The sequence below is a fragment of the Portunus trituberculatus genome, chromosome 31, assembly GCF_017591435.1.
Source record: "Portunus trituberculatus isolate SZX2019 chromosome 31, ASM1759143v1, whole genome shotgun sequence".
NCBI classification, from domain to species: domain Eukaryota; kingdom Metazoa; phylum Arthropoda; class Malacostraca; order Decapoda; family Portunidae; genus Portunus; species Portunus trituberculatus.
Genome location: NC_059285.1, coordinates 15,443,133 through 15,456,277, shown reverse-complemented (window position 1 = coordinate 15,456,277; position 13,145 = coordinate 15,443,133). Strand labels below are relative to the sequence as shown.

The window sequence follows — 13,145 nt, the reverse complement described above, 5'->3', positions numbered from 1 at the left end:
TGCTCGTGTTGTCCCGTCTCCATATCTATTAATGTCCAGCTTTTTCTTAAAATCATGAATATTCCTTGCGTTGACCACTTCCACGTCTAAACTATTCCATGCTTCCACCCTTCTATGAGGGAAGCTATATTTTTCACATCTCTCCTATAAGTGGCCATTTTAGTTTTTTCCCATGCCCTCTCGACATTCTTCCATTCCACATACACAGATCTTCCCTATCCATTTTTCCATGCCAATCATCACTCTGTATATTGCTATCAGGTCTCCCTTTCTTCTGTTTTCCAGGGTTGGAAGTTGCATTCTTTTCAGTCTGTCTTCATAAGTCAAATCTCTTAAGTCAGGCACCATTTTCGTTGCAGCCCTCTGTACTTTCTCTAGTTTCCTTATGTGTTTCTTTAAGTTCGAGCCCACTGTATTGTTGCATATTCAAGCCTCGGTCTTATCATTGCAGTAATTATTTTCTTCATCATTTCTTCATCTAGATATACGAACGCCACTCTTATGTTCCTCAATAAGTTCAATACTTCTCCAATTATTTTGTTTATATGTCTCTCTGGCGATAGGTCATTGGTAATTGTCACCCCAAGGTCTTTTTCTTCATGACTGGTTTTATGTCTTCATTTCCTATCTTGTACATACTCCTGATTCTTCTTTCACTCTTGCCAAACTCTATTTTCTTGCATTTTGTCGTGTTGAACTCCATTTGCCATGTACAGCTCCATTTCCATATTCTGTCCAAGTCTTCCTGGAGTAGTTCGCAATCTTTGTCACATCTCACTTTTCTTAACAATTTTGCATCGCCTGCAAATAGGCTCACATAACTGGACACCCCATCCACCATGTCATTTATGTAGACTGCGAACATTACTGGTGCCAACACTGATCCCTGTGGAACTCCACTCTCCACCAATCCCCATTCTGATGGTCTGTCCTTAATTATTGTTCTCATTTCTCTTCCTACCAAAAGTCTTCCATCCATTTTAGTAAACTGCCATGCACTCCTCCTACCATTTCAAGTTTCCAGATCAGTCTCTGGTGTGGTACCTTATCAAAGGCCTTTTTTAAATCCAGATATATTCCATCAGCCCAACCATCTCTTTCCTGTATTACATCTATCACCCTCGAATAGTAACATATCAGGTTTGTCGTGCATGAACGCCCTTTCCTAAAACCAAATTGACACTCACAAAGTATGTCATTTTTCTCCAAGAAGTCTGTCCATCTAGTCTTCACCACCCTCTCACACATCTTAGCTACCACACTTGTAAGTGACACTGGTCTATAGTTCAATGGGTCTCTCTTGTTACCTGATTTATAGATTGGGACAATGTTAGCTCTTTTCCAGTCTTGGGGCACTACACCTTCCCTTAATGAGGCATCAATTACTTCACAAACTTTTTCTGCCAATTGCTCCTGCATTCTCTTAAAATCCATCCTGATACCCCATCAGGTCCCACAGCTTTTCTCACTTCTAAACTCCCCATCATGTTCTTGATCTCCTCCACAGTTACTTGAAACTCCTTCATAATCCCTTTCTGTTCCATTACCAGTGGTTTGTCAAAAGCAGTCTCCTTTGTGAATACCTTCCGAAAGCATCCATTCATAGCCTCTGCCATTTCCTGGGATCTTCACTGTATACTCCATTTACTTCTAAACTTTCAATACTTTCTCTATTTTTGATGTTGTTGTTCACATGTCTGTAAAAAAGCCTTGGTTGGTCTTTACATTTATCAATTATATCCTTTTCTTGTTTCTTTCTTTCTTCTCTTCTAATCAACACATATTCATTTCTTGCTCTTTTGTAACTTTCCCACTGCTTAATCCGTGTGTGTGTGTGTGTGTGTGTGTGTGTGTGTGTGTGTGTGTGTGTGTGTGTGTGTCCACAATTAAGGAGGTGCTGGGGGCTGGGGTGAATAACTTTATAAATCTATGCTTTCCTTTTGTTTTACTTTGAGTGTGAGATACTGTACTGCTTTGTGAGGCATCTCTTTATGACAGTGAGAAAAAAAAAAGGACCACATGTGTACCTCCACTACTTTCAAAAGGCTCTTGGTGAACTGATATGGGTTTTTAATGGTATTTCTGTGATTTTAGTGGCATGAAAAAGATTCTACATTATAGACAGAAGAAACACTCATGAAAACCAGGCTAATTATCTCTGTGGCCTTTGAAAATAGTTGTGGAGAAAGAGAGAGAGAGAGAGAATACTGTCAATCATTCACATGTACATACTTTGCACCACCCAATGCCAATCATTCATCTGTTCCCTAGTCAACACACCACAGGCCACAGTCTCAAACATCTCAGTGTGTCCTATTGCCATCATGCTCCAACAGGCTCTGGTGGAAAGTGTTTGGGTGTTTAAGGCTGTTTTCATGATTCCTGTGGTGGCTTAACAAGAATTCTACACCTTTAACTGGCTTTGGTGAGAGTTGTTTTGAGTTTTCTAGGATGTTTTTATGTTTCAAGTGATGTTTCAATATTCTGAATCATAAATGGGAAAATGAAAGCCACTTGAGAAACGAAAAAAATCTATATCCCTTGAGAGAGAGAGAGAGAGAGAGAGTGTGTGTGTGTGTGTGTGTGTGTGTGTGTGTTTATTTAATCAAACACTATTGAATTTCAAGTTCATCTTGCTTATATTTTTCCTTCCCTAAATGTTTATCAGCTGTTTCACCCTCAGCTTGTTGTGTAGGCTTGTTTGCATATTGTATTCTTCAGTATATAAATATATTGGTTTTATTTCTTGTAATGTTACGTGTATGTGAATTGCAAACACCATACATATGTTTCAGTGTGTGTGTGTGTGTTGTGGTGGTTTGTGATATTTTATTACATATTATTATTACTATGCATAATTTATAAATCAATAAAAATAAGAACTTTCCTTGTTGGGTTTTTATTTTATTCCATATAATATCCTGGAATACAGTACGAGTTATTCTACTTATTAATCTCTTTCTTATCACTGCACCAGTACATTCTCTCTCTCTCTCTCTCTCTCTCTCTCTCTCTCTCTCTCATTATTATTATTATTATTATTATTGTTTGCATCATTAATCGCATTGGAAAAAAAAAAAGATTTAAGTCAAGGCTGTCGACTCTCATACACATTAAATCTTTCTGCATAATACCGTTAGACAATTGGGCAACAACAACAGCAACAAGATAAGCACACACCATGAAAAGGAGCAAGAGGAGGAGAGTGAGGGAAGGAGCAGCAGGAGAGAGCATAGGCGGATTTACAGCATTATAAGGATTTTAACTGGAAAATCTAAAAATTAAATCAATCAATAAAATACATAACTAGATAATAAAATAATCGTGTTTCACCTTTCAATATACTGGTCTTATTTTATCCATCATTTTAGTTTTTATTTAAACTGCCAACTCTACTCCAACAAACTTCACTGTTTACTCGTATACCATTTTTGAGTGTTTGATTTTGAGTTCACAGGTGTGAGATATTCGCAGCCCTAACAACAACAACAATAATAATAACAACACCAACAACAACAACGGTGGCGAGATGCAGGAATGTGTTTAGTCAGACGTGGCAGCAACACAAGCTGAGTTATCAGTTGCTGAGAGCGTCATGATGTAACGTGTTGGCTCAGCAGCCACAGCCAGGGGCGGGGATCGTAGACTCATGATAATCACTCATCACAGACGTTGAGTCTCTATCCATACTGTATATAAACGGAACAAGGTAAGAAAATCTCTCTCTCTCTCTCTCTCTCTCTCTCTCTCATATCCCTAAACGCCCCAAATACTCGTCTGAACACTCACGCCAGAGGAACAAAATAGAAGTGACCTCTGACCTCGGTCTTGGCCCGACTTTGGTGTTCGGCCTCGGTCAGTGCCCAGTGGTCACTCCCTGTATGACCTTGACCTCACAATTAACAGCGGAGAGCAGTCACCAGTGTTGCCAATTGTCGTGGTTAAGTAGTGTATTCATTAATAGAGAAATGGATGTATTCAGATCTATCTTGGAGCAATAAAGTCAACAGACAGACAGGCAGACTGACAGACAGCAGTGGTGAGTCAGTATTGTGACTGGCGGGGCTCAGCTATGGACAGGGAAGTTCTCAAAGGAAAACAGTTTCATAATGAGTGTTGTACTTGTGCGAGGCAGCGACAAGAGAGTGTCTGGCCGAATGAGGCTTACATATTCTGGCTTGTTCCACGTATTGAAGACGAATCAGTAGTCAAAATAGTATCAGTCCACTAATCCTGCCCTGGGCCATTATCACGCTAGTACAGTTACAGTACACATAGACGGAGTACCCTGGCAACGTGTAGGGCAAGTAGGGCGCTAGGCTTAGGGAGGGATATGCGGACATGGCATCAGTAACCTGACTCCTCTCCCTCGCCGCTTACCCCATCCCGCGCCCAGGGCCCAGGCACCCACACGCATTTCCACCACACGCCAGCAGCTCGTCCAGCCGTGGCGGAAATTTTCATGTTCTGTAATATTCTGTCATTGTTCTGTGTAGCGGCGAGAAAAAAAAATTAAGAAACCCATAATTAGAATAAGCTTAGATTACAACTTTTCATACCTCCACTTCTTGCCCTAATATAAATCACGTGCCTCTCGTGCTCAGACAGTGTTGCCAACCATGGGGAATTTTCCCTAGATTTGGGGATTTTGGGACTTGAATGGGGAAATAAGGAAACTGGCTTAATTTGGGGATTTTCAGGGCTTGTAAATATTTCATGTTTTAGATGCAATTTATCAACAAAAATAAAATATATAAAATATAAAATATAGCAACAAAATATAAAATAGGGTGAGTTAGGGAGAGATCGTACATGAGGACGTAACATACAAACGCTCCTGTGAGCGTATTTATGAAAATAGCGAAGTTAGGTGACTAATCAGCCGAGAAAGAAAAACGGAGGTGCACAGGCACAGCTGACACCCGCCATTGATGCTCCACGCCGCGCGCTGTCATGACCAGGTTCGTTTTCTTGTTTGTGCATGTCTGATGTAATATTTTGCCACTAATTTATGGCTTATAGTGCTCATGAATATCCCAGGAGTGCGATGGTAAGGTATTCGATACCAAGATATGCCTGTATGTGATGATATGACAAAGATTAAATGGAAGTGCTCCCGTAAGGAATGGCGTGGTGTTTGTTTTACATTTTAATGGCATGTTGTCTTATCGTACAGCTTGGATTTTAAATGTACGGAACATCCTCACGTAAACATATCTATGTTGCCAATCACTTTGAAATCATCATTTCATCATTACATGATTTCATCATTCTTTTCAAGTAATAATATAGGTTACATCTTTTCTATTAAGTAACTGAATGATAACGTTTCACCTAGACTGAAAGTGATAATATCCACAGGGAAGGTACCCAGAATAATAATTTGGTAGCAGTTTATGGAATTTTTTCTTGTAAATAATTTATTATTTTTGAATAGTTATCCATTCTTATCTTTTCTCTTGTCAATCGGTCCAATACTGTCATATTTGAGAAAGTTTTTTTTTTTTTTTTTTGCATTACTTAAAGAGTGATATAACATATACTATTTTCTTGTAGCTGTGTATAATACACTATATTGTAATTTTGCTTTTTTTTCTATACAAAATAGGAAATGTAGCAAATGGGGAATTCTGGGGAATTTTTGGGTGGTGATGCAGGAATTTTGGATGAGTTAGGTTGGCAACACTGCTCAGACGACAACCAAACCTGACACACACATACACACACACACACACACACACGGGCACGGGCAACACATTTTAAAAAATACAGAAATTTTTTGCTGTAATTTTTTTAAATGTGTTGTAAGAAGTTTTTATATTTTTGACATCTGTAAATACTACTGTTACCTTCTAGTAGATGTTAGAATAACATATTTATAAGTACCATGTAACCCTCCAGCTAACTCCATATCTATCTCACAGCAGTGTGGGTGGTTTTTCCCCGGGAACTTCGGTTTCCACCCTTAACCCAGCCAGCACATACTGCCCTGTGATATTTCACTCCTTTACAGTAGCAGGCCGGACCGCCCGGCAACTTTCATCTCCTACTATATTTCTATATTTCCTCACTTTTTCTTCTGTTGTACCAGTTTCGGTACACTCCCCCCCCTCTTGTGTAACCCATCTTTACTAATAAACTTTGAAATTTTGAAACCAGGCTACCCCGAGGAGCTGAGTTGTCCCAAGGGAGGGTGGGACCGTGAGAGGACCCTAAGGGCTAAGTTCCTTAACAGGCTAACACCAGTACTGCCCCTACCAGCACCCCGGACTGACAGAGGTCCTGCTGCTGTTTGTCTGAACAGGTATGGCGAGGCGTGAGGTGAGCGGAGCTGTGTTGTGGTGTGGACGAGTGATAAGTGAGTGTGTATTGGATGCAGTGGTTTTCAAGATTGGTTAGTGGCGCAGAATTTAAGACTGCCGTTAAATGGTTCACCACGGGAGAAAAACAACAACTGGCCGTTCTTCCCTACCTCGATTACTTTGAAAAGCTCTGTACAATTGAAATTACGGCCAGTGGTTTTTAAGGATGTTTGTATAGTTCTGGTAATTGATTAATGTTTACGTTATCGTTACGTAAACACTTAAAAACCCGGCTTATTATTTCTATAGCCTTGGAAAATATATCCGTGAGTGAGTAAATAAATACTGACTTTGTGTACTATAATGAATGCAATGCAGACTTATTGAAAGACTAACATAAGAACACATAAGTTTACGAATCAGTCCAACGATGATATTCTTAGGACGCGTCCGCACTGGGAGCGAGAAAGCGGGCGAGAGAAAGAGAGCGAGAAACTATATACTACATGGCAAGCAATGGAGATAGCTGCACTGGTAGCGGCCAGAGGATGGCTGCCCCGCGGGTTGAAAAACGAGAAAGCGAGAAGTCAACAGTTTACTGTCCTCGCACGAGTTCGTCGGGTCGGAATGAGCGACGTCGCCGAGGTGTTTCTATATTATCTGTTGTATCTCACCTCAGAAACTAGATATGACATTTTGGTTGATACCGTTAGAGTCAGAACTAATTGCACAACTCAGATATGTTCGCAGAATTTAGTTAGGAACAAAGATAAAGAGATTATGACGAGTTGAAGTTAAAACACCGCTTTGAAATGTTTAGAACACATTTTACTTATACCCGCTGTATTCAGCGGTTATGATATGAATGCTAAAAATAAAATCTTTCATCTTTTAAAGAAAAGTCTCCTTAACACGATGGTGTAAACAAATTTTTGAAAATTTTCCACGTAAACGAACCACGAGATTTTGCAACAACATTTTCACCTCTATTCTCGAATGCGCTTTTTCATAGGCAGTGCATGGTGTATGAGGGATGACGCGCCGATGTTTGTCTTTGCTCCCTTTATGGCAACACAATTGTTGCCTTTGTTATATCTCTCACATGATTATTTTACTAAGTAGTTGTCATATTTTACCATATCATGTCAGTTTTCTTTCTTATCACTTATTTATTTGATACGCTCATCATCTAGTTCCATGAGCAGCATCTATACAGGGCTTTGGTGATAAACTTTTCAATCATAAATGATGACGAACTCACTGCCGCGTGCCCGGTAAATCAGCTGAAGTGAGGGTGGCGCAGGGTAGGGATGGGGGTAGGGTTACTATAGCAACTCCCCGCCTCAGTCGGTCATATCCAAGGATTCTAGGGAGGATATACGGGTTCAATGGGCAGGCTGGAGGAATTGATTAGGGAACTTCGCTTCCAACAGATGGCGCGCGGGTCGTAGATCAGGTTGCTATAATTTATAGGAAAGGTGGACGCCTGAGGCCGCCAAGAGGGTGGGCAGGTCGAGTGTTGTGATGGCCAGGGCGGAGAGCCGGGAGCGTAATGCAGGATGTTGAGAGAGGAGGCGTGGGCATTGAAGTAGGAAATGTTCCATGGTCTCAGGGTAGTCCTACACCAAGGGCAGAAGTGGTTACAAGACAGACGTAGGCGATGCAAGTGAGGAGTATTGTGTGGCCCAGGCGGAGGAGGGCAGAAAACGCAATATATATATATATATATATATATATATATATATATATATATATATATATATATATATATATATATATATATATATATATATATATATATATATATATATATATATATATGAACATGTTTTATTTGCCTTATAAGTTCATAACCGCAAGAGAATGCAAGGAAAAATAAGGGAGGGGAGAAAGCATAGGAGAAATTTTAAGTTACTCCTAATAACGTTTTCTATGAAATTACTCGCTTCCAACAGATGACAGCACCGTCGCTGTCCTCCAAACTTTAACTCACACCAAAACTTCCTCTCTGTATATTCCGTGGTCATATCCAAGCCACAGACAGGAAAGTTGAAACTGATGCAGACAGTAGACATGGATATTAAACAGTTAATTAAAGCGTTCCTCACATCCTATATCTGGGACGCATCCGTTAACAAACAGTGATAGTCCATTTGTAGCACCACACAGGAAAAAGATAAGTGAAAAGATTGGAATTTTTGGTAAGTTCATTTCCATATATGATTCTCTCTCTCTCTCTCTCTCTCTCTCTCTCTCTCTCTCTCTCTCTCTCTCTCTCTCTCTCTCTCTCTCTCTCTCTCTCTCTCTCTCTCTCTCAAATCACATGGTTTTACCCGATCACTGCTTGACAACTGAACAAAAATATTGAGTGAATTCCTCTCTCACGGTCTTGGCGATTTTTTAATTACTTTTTTCCCATGTGGTGGCTCAATGTTCTCAATCAATTTCATCGCCAAAGCTGTTACTCGGTAATTGAACTCCTTCCTCCTCCTGTATCATGTTATGTAAGACAAACAAGAGGCTTTGATGAGAGCCACTGCGGTGTCAACATATGTTTCAGCATCTCAAATTCATAAGTCCAATTGTTTTGAAATCCAAAAGCACACTCGACACATCTTCCCGCGCTAGACAAACGGTAATTGAATATTCTCTTCTAAATATTTAAGTTTTGCTTTGGGTATGGTTGCATTAAAAGGGAAAGAAGGGATAGACTTCGTTACCCAGGGGCGCATACGGCAAAGTATGAGAAGAATTTGGAAGTTAACTGGAAGAAAGACAATGGAGACGTGAGATGGTGGTATTCACCTAATTGCTGTCTTTATTTAATTTGTGCATCCACACATTCTTAAATCTTAATAAAACTAAAGATTTCATGACACTGTTCTCAAGTAACAAATTTTGGGACGTAAGCCCGGCCATGGTGTAAGGTGAAAAATCTGCTAATGAGTGTCCTTAGAGTGACAAGCGTCAACTGACGCGGGTGGAAGCCTGTTGCCATGGTAACTCGCCTGAAATGCTTTTAGTGCGGCAACACAAATTCACCCCTCCTGGCTCGTTCTCGCGGACGCGCCATTACGAATGTCTAGGGGTGTGTATGGAGAAGGAAGGAACACTGCAGCCCCTCGGAATGTCAAGGCCGTGGTGAGCTGCGTGTGGTGACTTGTTCTGTGTGTGTGTGTGTGTGTGGTGAGCCCTTCCGTCAGTCACAACACTCGCGGCTGTGGTGGTGTTGTGGTGCTTTGTTCTGGTGCAGTGTTATTCTTGTAATTCCAGTGTGTAGTCTAATACAATGTGGCGTGGTGAAGCTGAACGTTGTGTTGTATCGTGTTGTGGTGTGTAGGAGCTAAGCTTGTGTTGTGGTGTGAGGTGTAGGCTTATATAACGAGATGGTGTGGGGCAGCTGAGTGTTCCCTTCATTGTGTTGTGAGAATTTGGCGCCAGATATGAAAGACCATTAATTAACTCTTATCGGTGTCCAGAGAAGGGATATGCTAATTAAACAGCACCACCAACAACATTGTTATTATTATTATTATTAGTAGTAGTAGTAGTAGTAGTAGTAGTCGAAGAAGTAGTAGTTGTAGTAGTAGTAGTAGGAGGAGGAGGAGGACTAAGTATGAAGTTGTCTCTCATCTCATTTGCTTTTCCTTCAGAGTGGAAGAAAAATATTGAGTTCCCTTTTCTAATCACATTTACAACATGACATTAAATATTTATCCCACGTCTGGCAGTCCTCCCTTCCTTCTCTCTCTCTCTCTCTCTCTCTCTCTCTCTCTCTCTCTCTCTCTCTCTCTCTCTCTCCACAGCGTCGTCACCAACGAGTATAAAAAAAGTTATCTATACTCGTTGGTCGTCAGGCAGTCTAGGGGGTTATGTGTTGGGCGAGGTTGCTGACTAGTGGAATAACTCAATCGAAATGTTCATGAGTCCGGGAAGCTGCCGCGGAATGCTCTACACAGGGCTGCTTTGGGGTGGGCAGAGTGGTTAGCAAAGCCGCCACCCTGAGAGGCTTGCCCACATGCCTCCCTCCCTTTGTTCCTACCTCCACGTCCCAGCCATTCTGCCTCCCTACCTCATTTCCTCCTTGCCACTCTGTTTCCTTTACCTCCCTGCCATTCTGTCTCCCTTTCTCCCTGTCCTTGCCATTGTCTCCCTACCTCCCTGCTTCCTTGCCTCCTTCCTACCTCCGTGTCACTGCCTCTTTGCCGCCCTGTCGCTGCGTGAACCTTAACGTGGATTACAATGTTTATCTTCATCTGTTAATCCTAACTTTTCTCCTTCTTTTAGTAATGTTTGTTTGATAATTATTTCCGTGAAGGTAGTAGTCGTGGTGGTTAATAGTAGTTGTGGTGGTGGTTCATAATAGTAGTAGTAGTAGTAGTAATGGTAGTGGTAGTGTGATAACAGTTGTAGTGGTAGTTGTGGCAGTAGTAGAAGTAGTAGTAGTAACAATAGTAGTAGTAATGGTAATGGTAGTGGTAGCAGTGATAGCAGTTGTAGTGGTAGTTGTGCCAGTAGTAGTAGTAGTAGTAGTAGTAGTAGTAGTAGTAGTAGTAGCAGCAGCGTGGCTATCATTGCTTTCCTTACCATCACAAAGAATCAGTACACACATGGGTCAAGCGGTGCCTGTGCATACAAAGTGTGTTGAGTGTGTCGAGTCATTGCTTTATGCCAGCAGGTGTGACGAATGTAGCGTGCGGGGCGGCAGTACAGCACAACCACGACCTCTTTGCTGCAGCCCTTACCAATGAGCACCAGTGTCGTTGTGAGCCGAATGGACGCAGAGCAGTGTTAGTTGTGATGGATGAATGACTGACCCTCAGTAGAACAGCCGCACCAGTCACTACCAGGAGCTGACAACACACTGACAACACCCACGTGTGTGATTCGTGTTGACAAAAGTGAAGTGAGGAGCAGCCGGGTAAGTGCGGGCCGAGGAGCAGCATGGCGGAGGGAGGTGCTCGGACGCCCTAGGAAGCAGTTACGGTGGGCCGCATGACAAACGCTTCCTCAAGACAATTCCCCTGGTGAGCTTGTCGCCGAAGTCAAAGAGCAGCATCGTCAAGGCCAAAGGCGCCCGGTGCATTAGGCAGCTGCGAGAGGTCAAGCTGGAGCAGCGCGTCCTGCCGGTCTCCCTGGTCCAGTCGGTCCCCATGGTCCAGCCAGTCCCCCTGGTTCAGCCGGTTCCCACGGTCCAACCGGTCCCCTTGGTTCAGCCGGTTCCCACGGTCCAGCCAGTCTCCACGGTCCAGCCGGTCCCGCGTATCCCGCCGCCTCCCGTGATCTCGCTGATCCCGCCAGTCTCGCCGCCCCCCCTGATCTCGTCAGTCTCGCCGGTCCCAACTGGTCATGGTGAGGCATACACAGACACACATGACGAGGAAGAGACGGAGCAAGCACGGACGCTGCAGAGCCTCAGGACGCGTCTGGCAAACCTTGAGGCGGAATTGCTGGCTGCTGAGGCAGACGCGGAGGTGGAGGGATTGTGTACCGCCTCCACCAGCAGCACGACAGACGGTGGTGGAGGTTGGCGCGGTGCAGGGTGCAGCCAAGGCCACTCTCCTGTGCACACTGAAAAAGAGATTGAGGAAGCAGTGGAGACGCTGGAGAGCCTCAGAACACACCTGCTGAGTCTCAAGACAGAAATCACAGAGGATGGTGGCTCCTGCAGCAGCGGGACGATGCCTGGTGGGCGCGGCAGCCAGTCACCACCCGCCGCGACACACAAGACATCGGGGAACACATCACCACGGGAACACAACTCCCCCCAAAACATATGGAGCGGAGCTGACAGTGACCACAACCATGGTGGAGCGCCGGATGCGCTGCCACACCAAGAGCAGGGCGCCGGGCGGCCCTTGCTGGGGCGCCCCACAGCCTCACCAGTGTCATGGCTGGATAGAACCACACGTCCCAACGATGTCTTCTGGAACTGGAGTGAGCAGTAGAGGTACACGTCACTGCTGCCTTCCCCTCACAACAGGGAGGCGAAGAGATCACTGCGCCTTCCCTGGGGCAGCGCCATGCACGGTGACGGTGACGCAAGACACGTACAAGCCTGAGTTGGTGGTGGCGGTTGGTTTGCTGTAGGGTTGCATAAGTGTGGTCAAAGTGCATGTTATACAGACGAGGGATTAGGTAACACGTACTAGTGTACTAGGTACTAGTGTATACCTGTGTGGCTGATGACATGACTGTGCGTGGATGGCTACTGTCTACCTGATGAACAGGGCCTGAGCAGGGGCGTGCCCAGCATGGCGTCCACAGCAGCAGAGCAATGACGAGATGGATGTAACCAAGGAACGTCACGGAGCACCACCTGGGACGACGCTTGCAGTAGAAGCAGTGTTGCGCTGCCGGCCGGGCCAAATTATTGTACCGCAGTGTTAAGATTATGGAATTTGCCTATAAATTATGGCAGATTTTGTGTATGAATTATGGCAACTTGATTACCTCAGTTTCTTAAAGCAGACTGGAATATTTCCATTTCTAGTGTTGATAATATATCTAAAGAAAAAGATGGCTGATAAAGATGAGTATAATATCCTTTATTTCAGTAGCACATCTCTCTCATACATTCTATAACACACACACACACACACACACACACACACACACATTTTATATATATATATATATATATATATATATATATATATATATATATATATATATATATATATATATATATATATATATATATATATATATATATATATATATATATATATATATATATATATATATATATATATATATATATATATATATATATATATATATATATATATATATATATATATATATATGAGAGAGAGAGAGAGAGAGAGAGAGAGAGAGAGA

General features: G+C 42.7%; 1 protein-coding gene across 2 annotated transcripts; it reads left to right on the top strand.

Annotated features, from left to right (window-relative positions):
• The first annotated feature begins 3,597 nt into the window (after positions 1-3,597).
• LOC123511397 (hormone receptor 4-like) lies at positions 3,598-12,829 on the top strand. 2 transcript variants are annotated; one of them, XM_045267240.1, is made up of 3 exons: positions 3,598-3,709; positions 6,160-6,304; positions 10,981-12,829. In XM_045267240.1, the coding sequence occupies exon 3, from the start codon at positions 11,456-11,458 to the stop codon at positions 12,248-12,250; it is 795 nt and encodes a 264-aa protein (XP_045123175.1). In that variant the 5' UTR covers positions 3,598-3,709; positions 6,160-6,304; positions 10,981-11,455; the 3' UTR covers positions 12,251-12,829. The 2 variants fall into 2 exon arrangements, with proteins under 2 accessions (XP_045123175.1, XP_045123176.1); XM_045267241.1 differs by lacking the exon at positions 3,598-3,709 and adding an exon at positions 4,916-4,961.
• Positions 12,830-13,145: the final 316 nt, after the last annotated feature.

Excerpts from the sequence above, each read along its gene's own strand:
- LOC123511397 (XM_045267240.1), top strand. The coding sequence starts at position 11,456 with ATGGTCCAGCCAGTCCCCCTGGTTCAGCCGGTTCCCACGGTCCAACCG.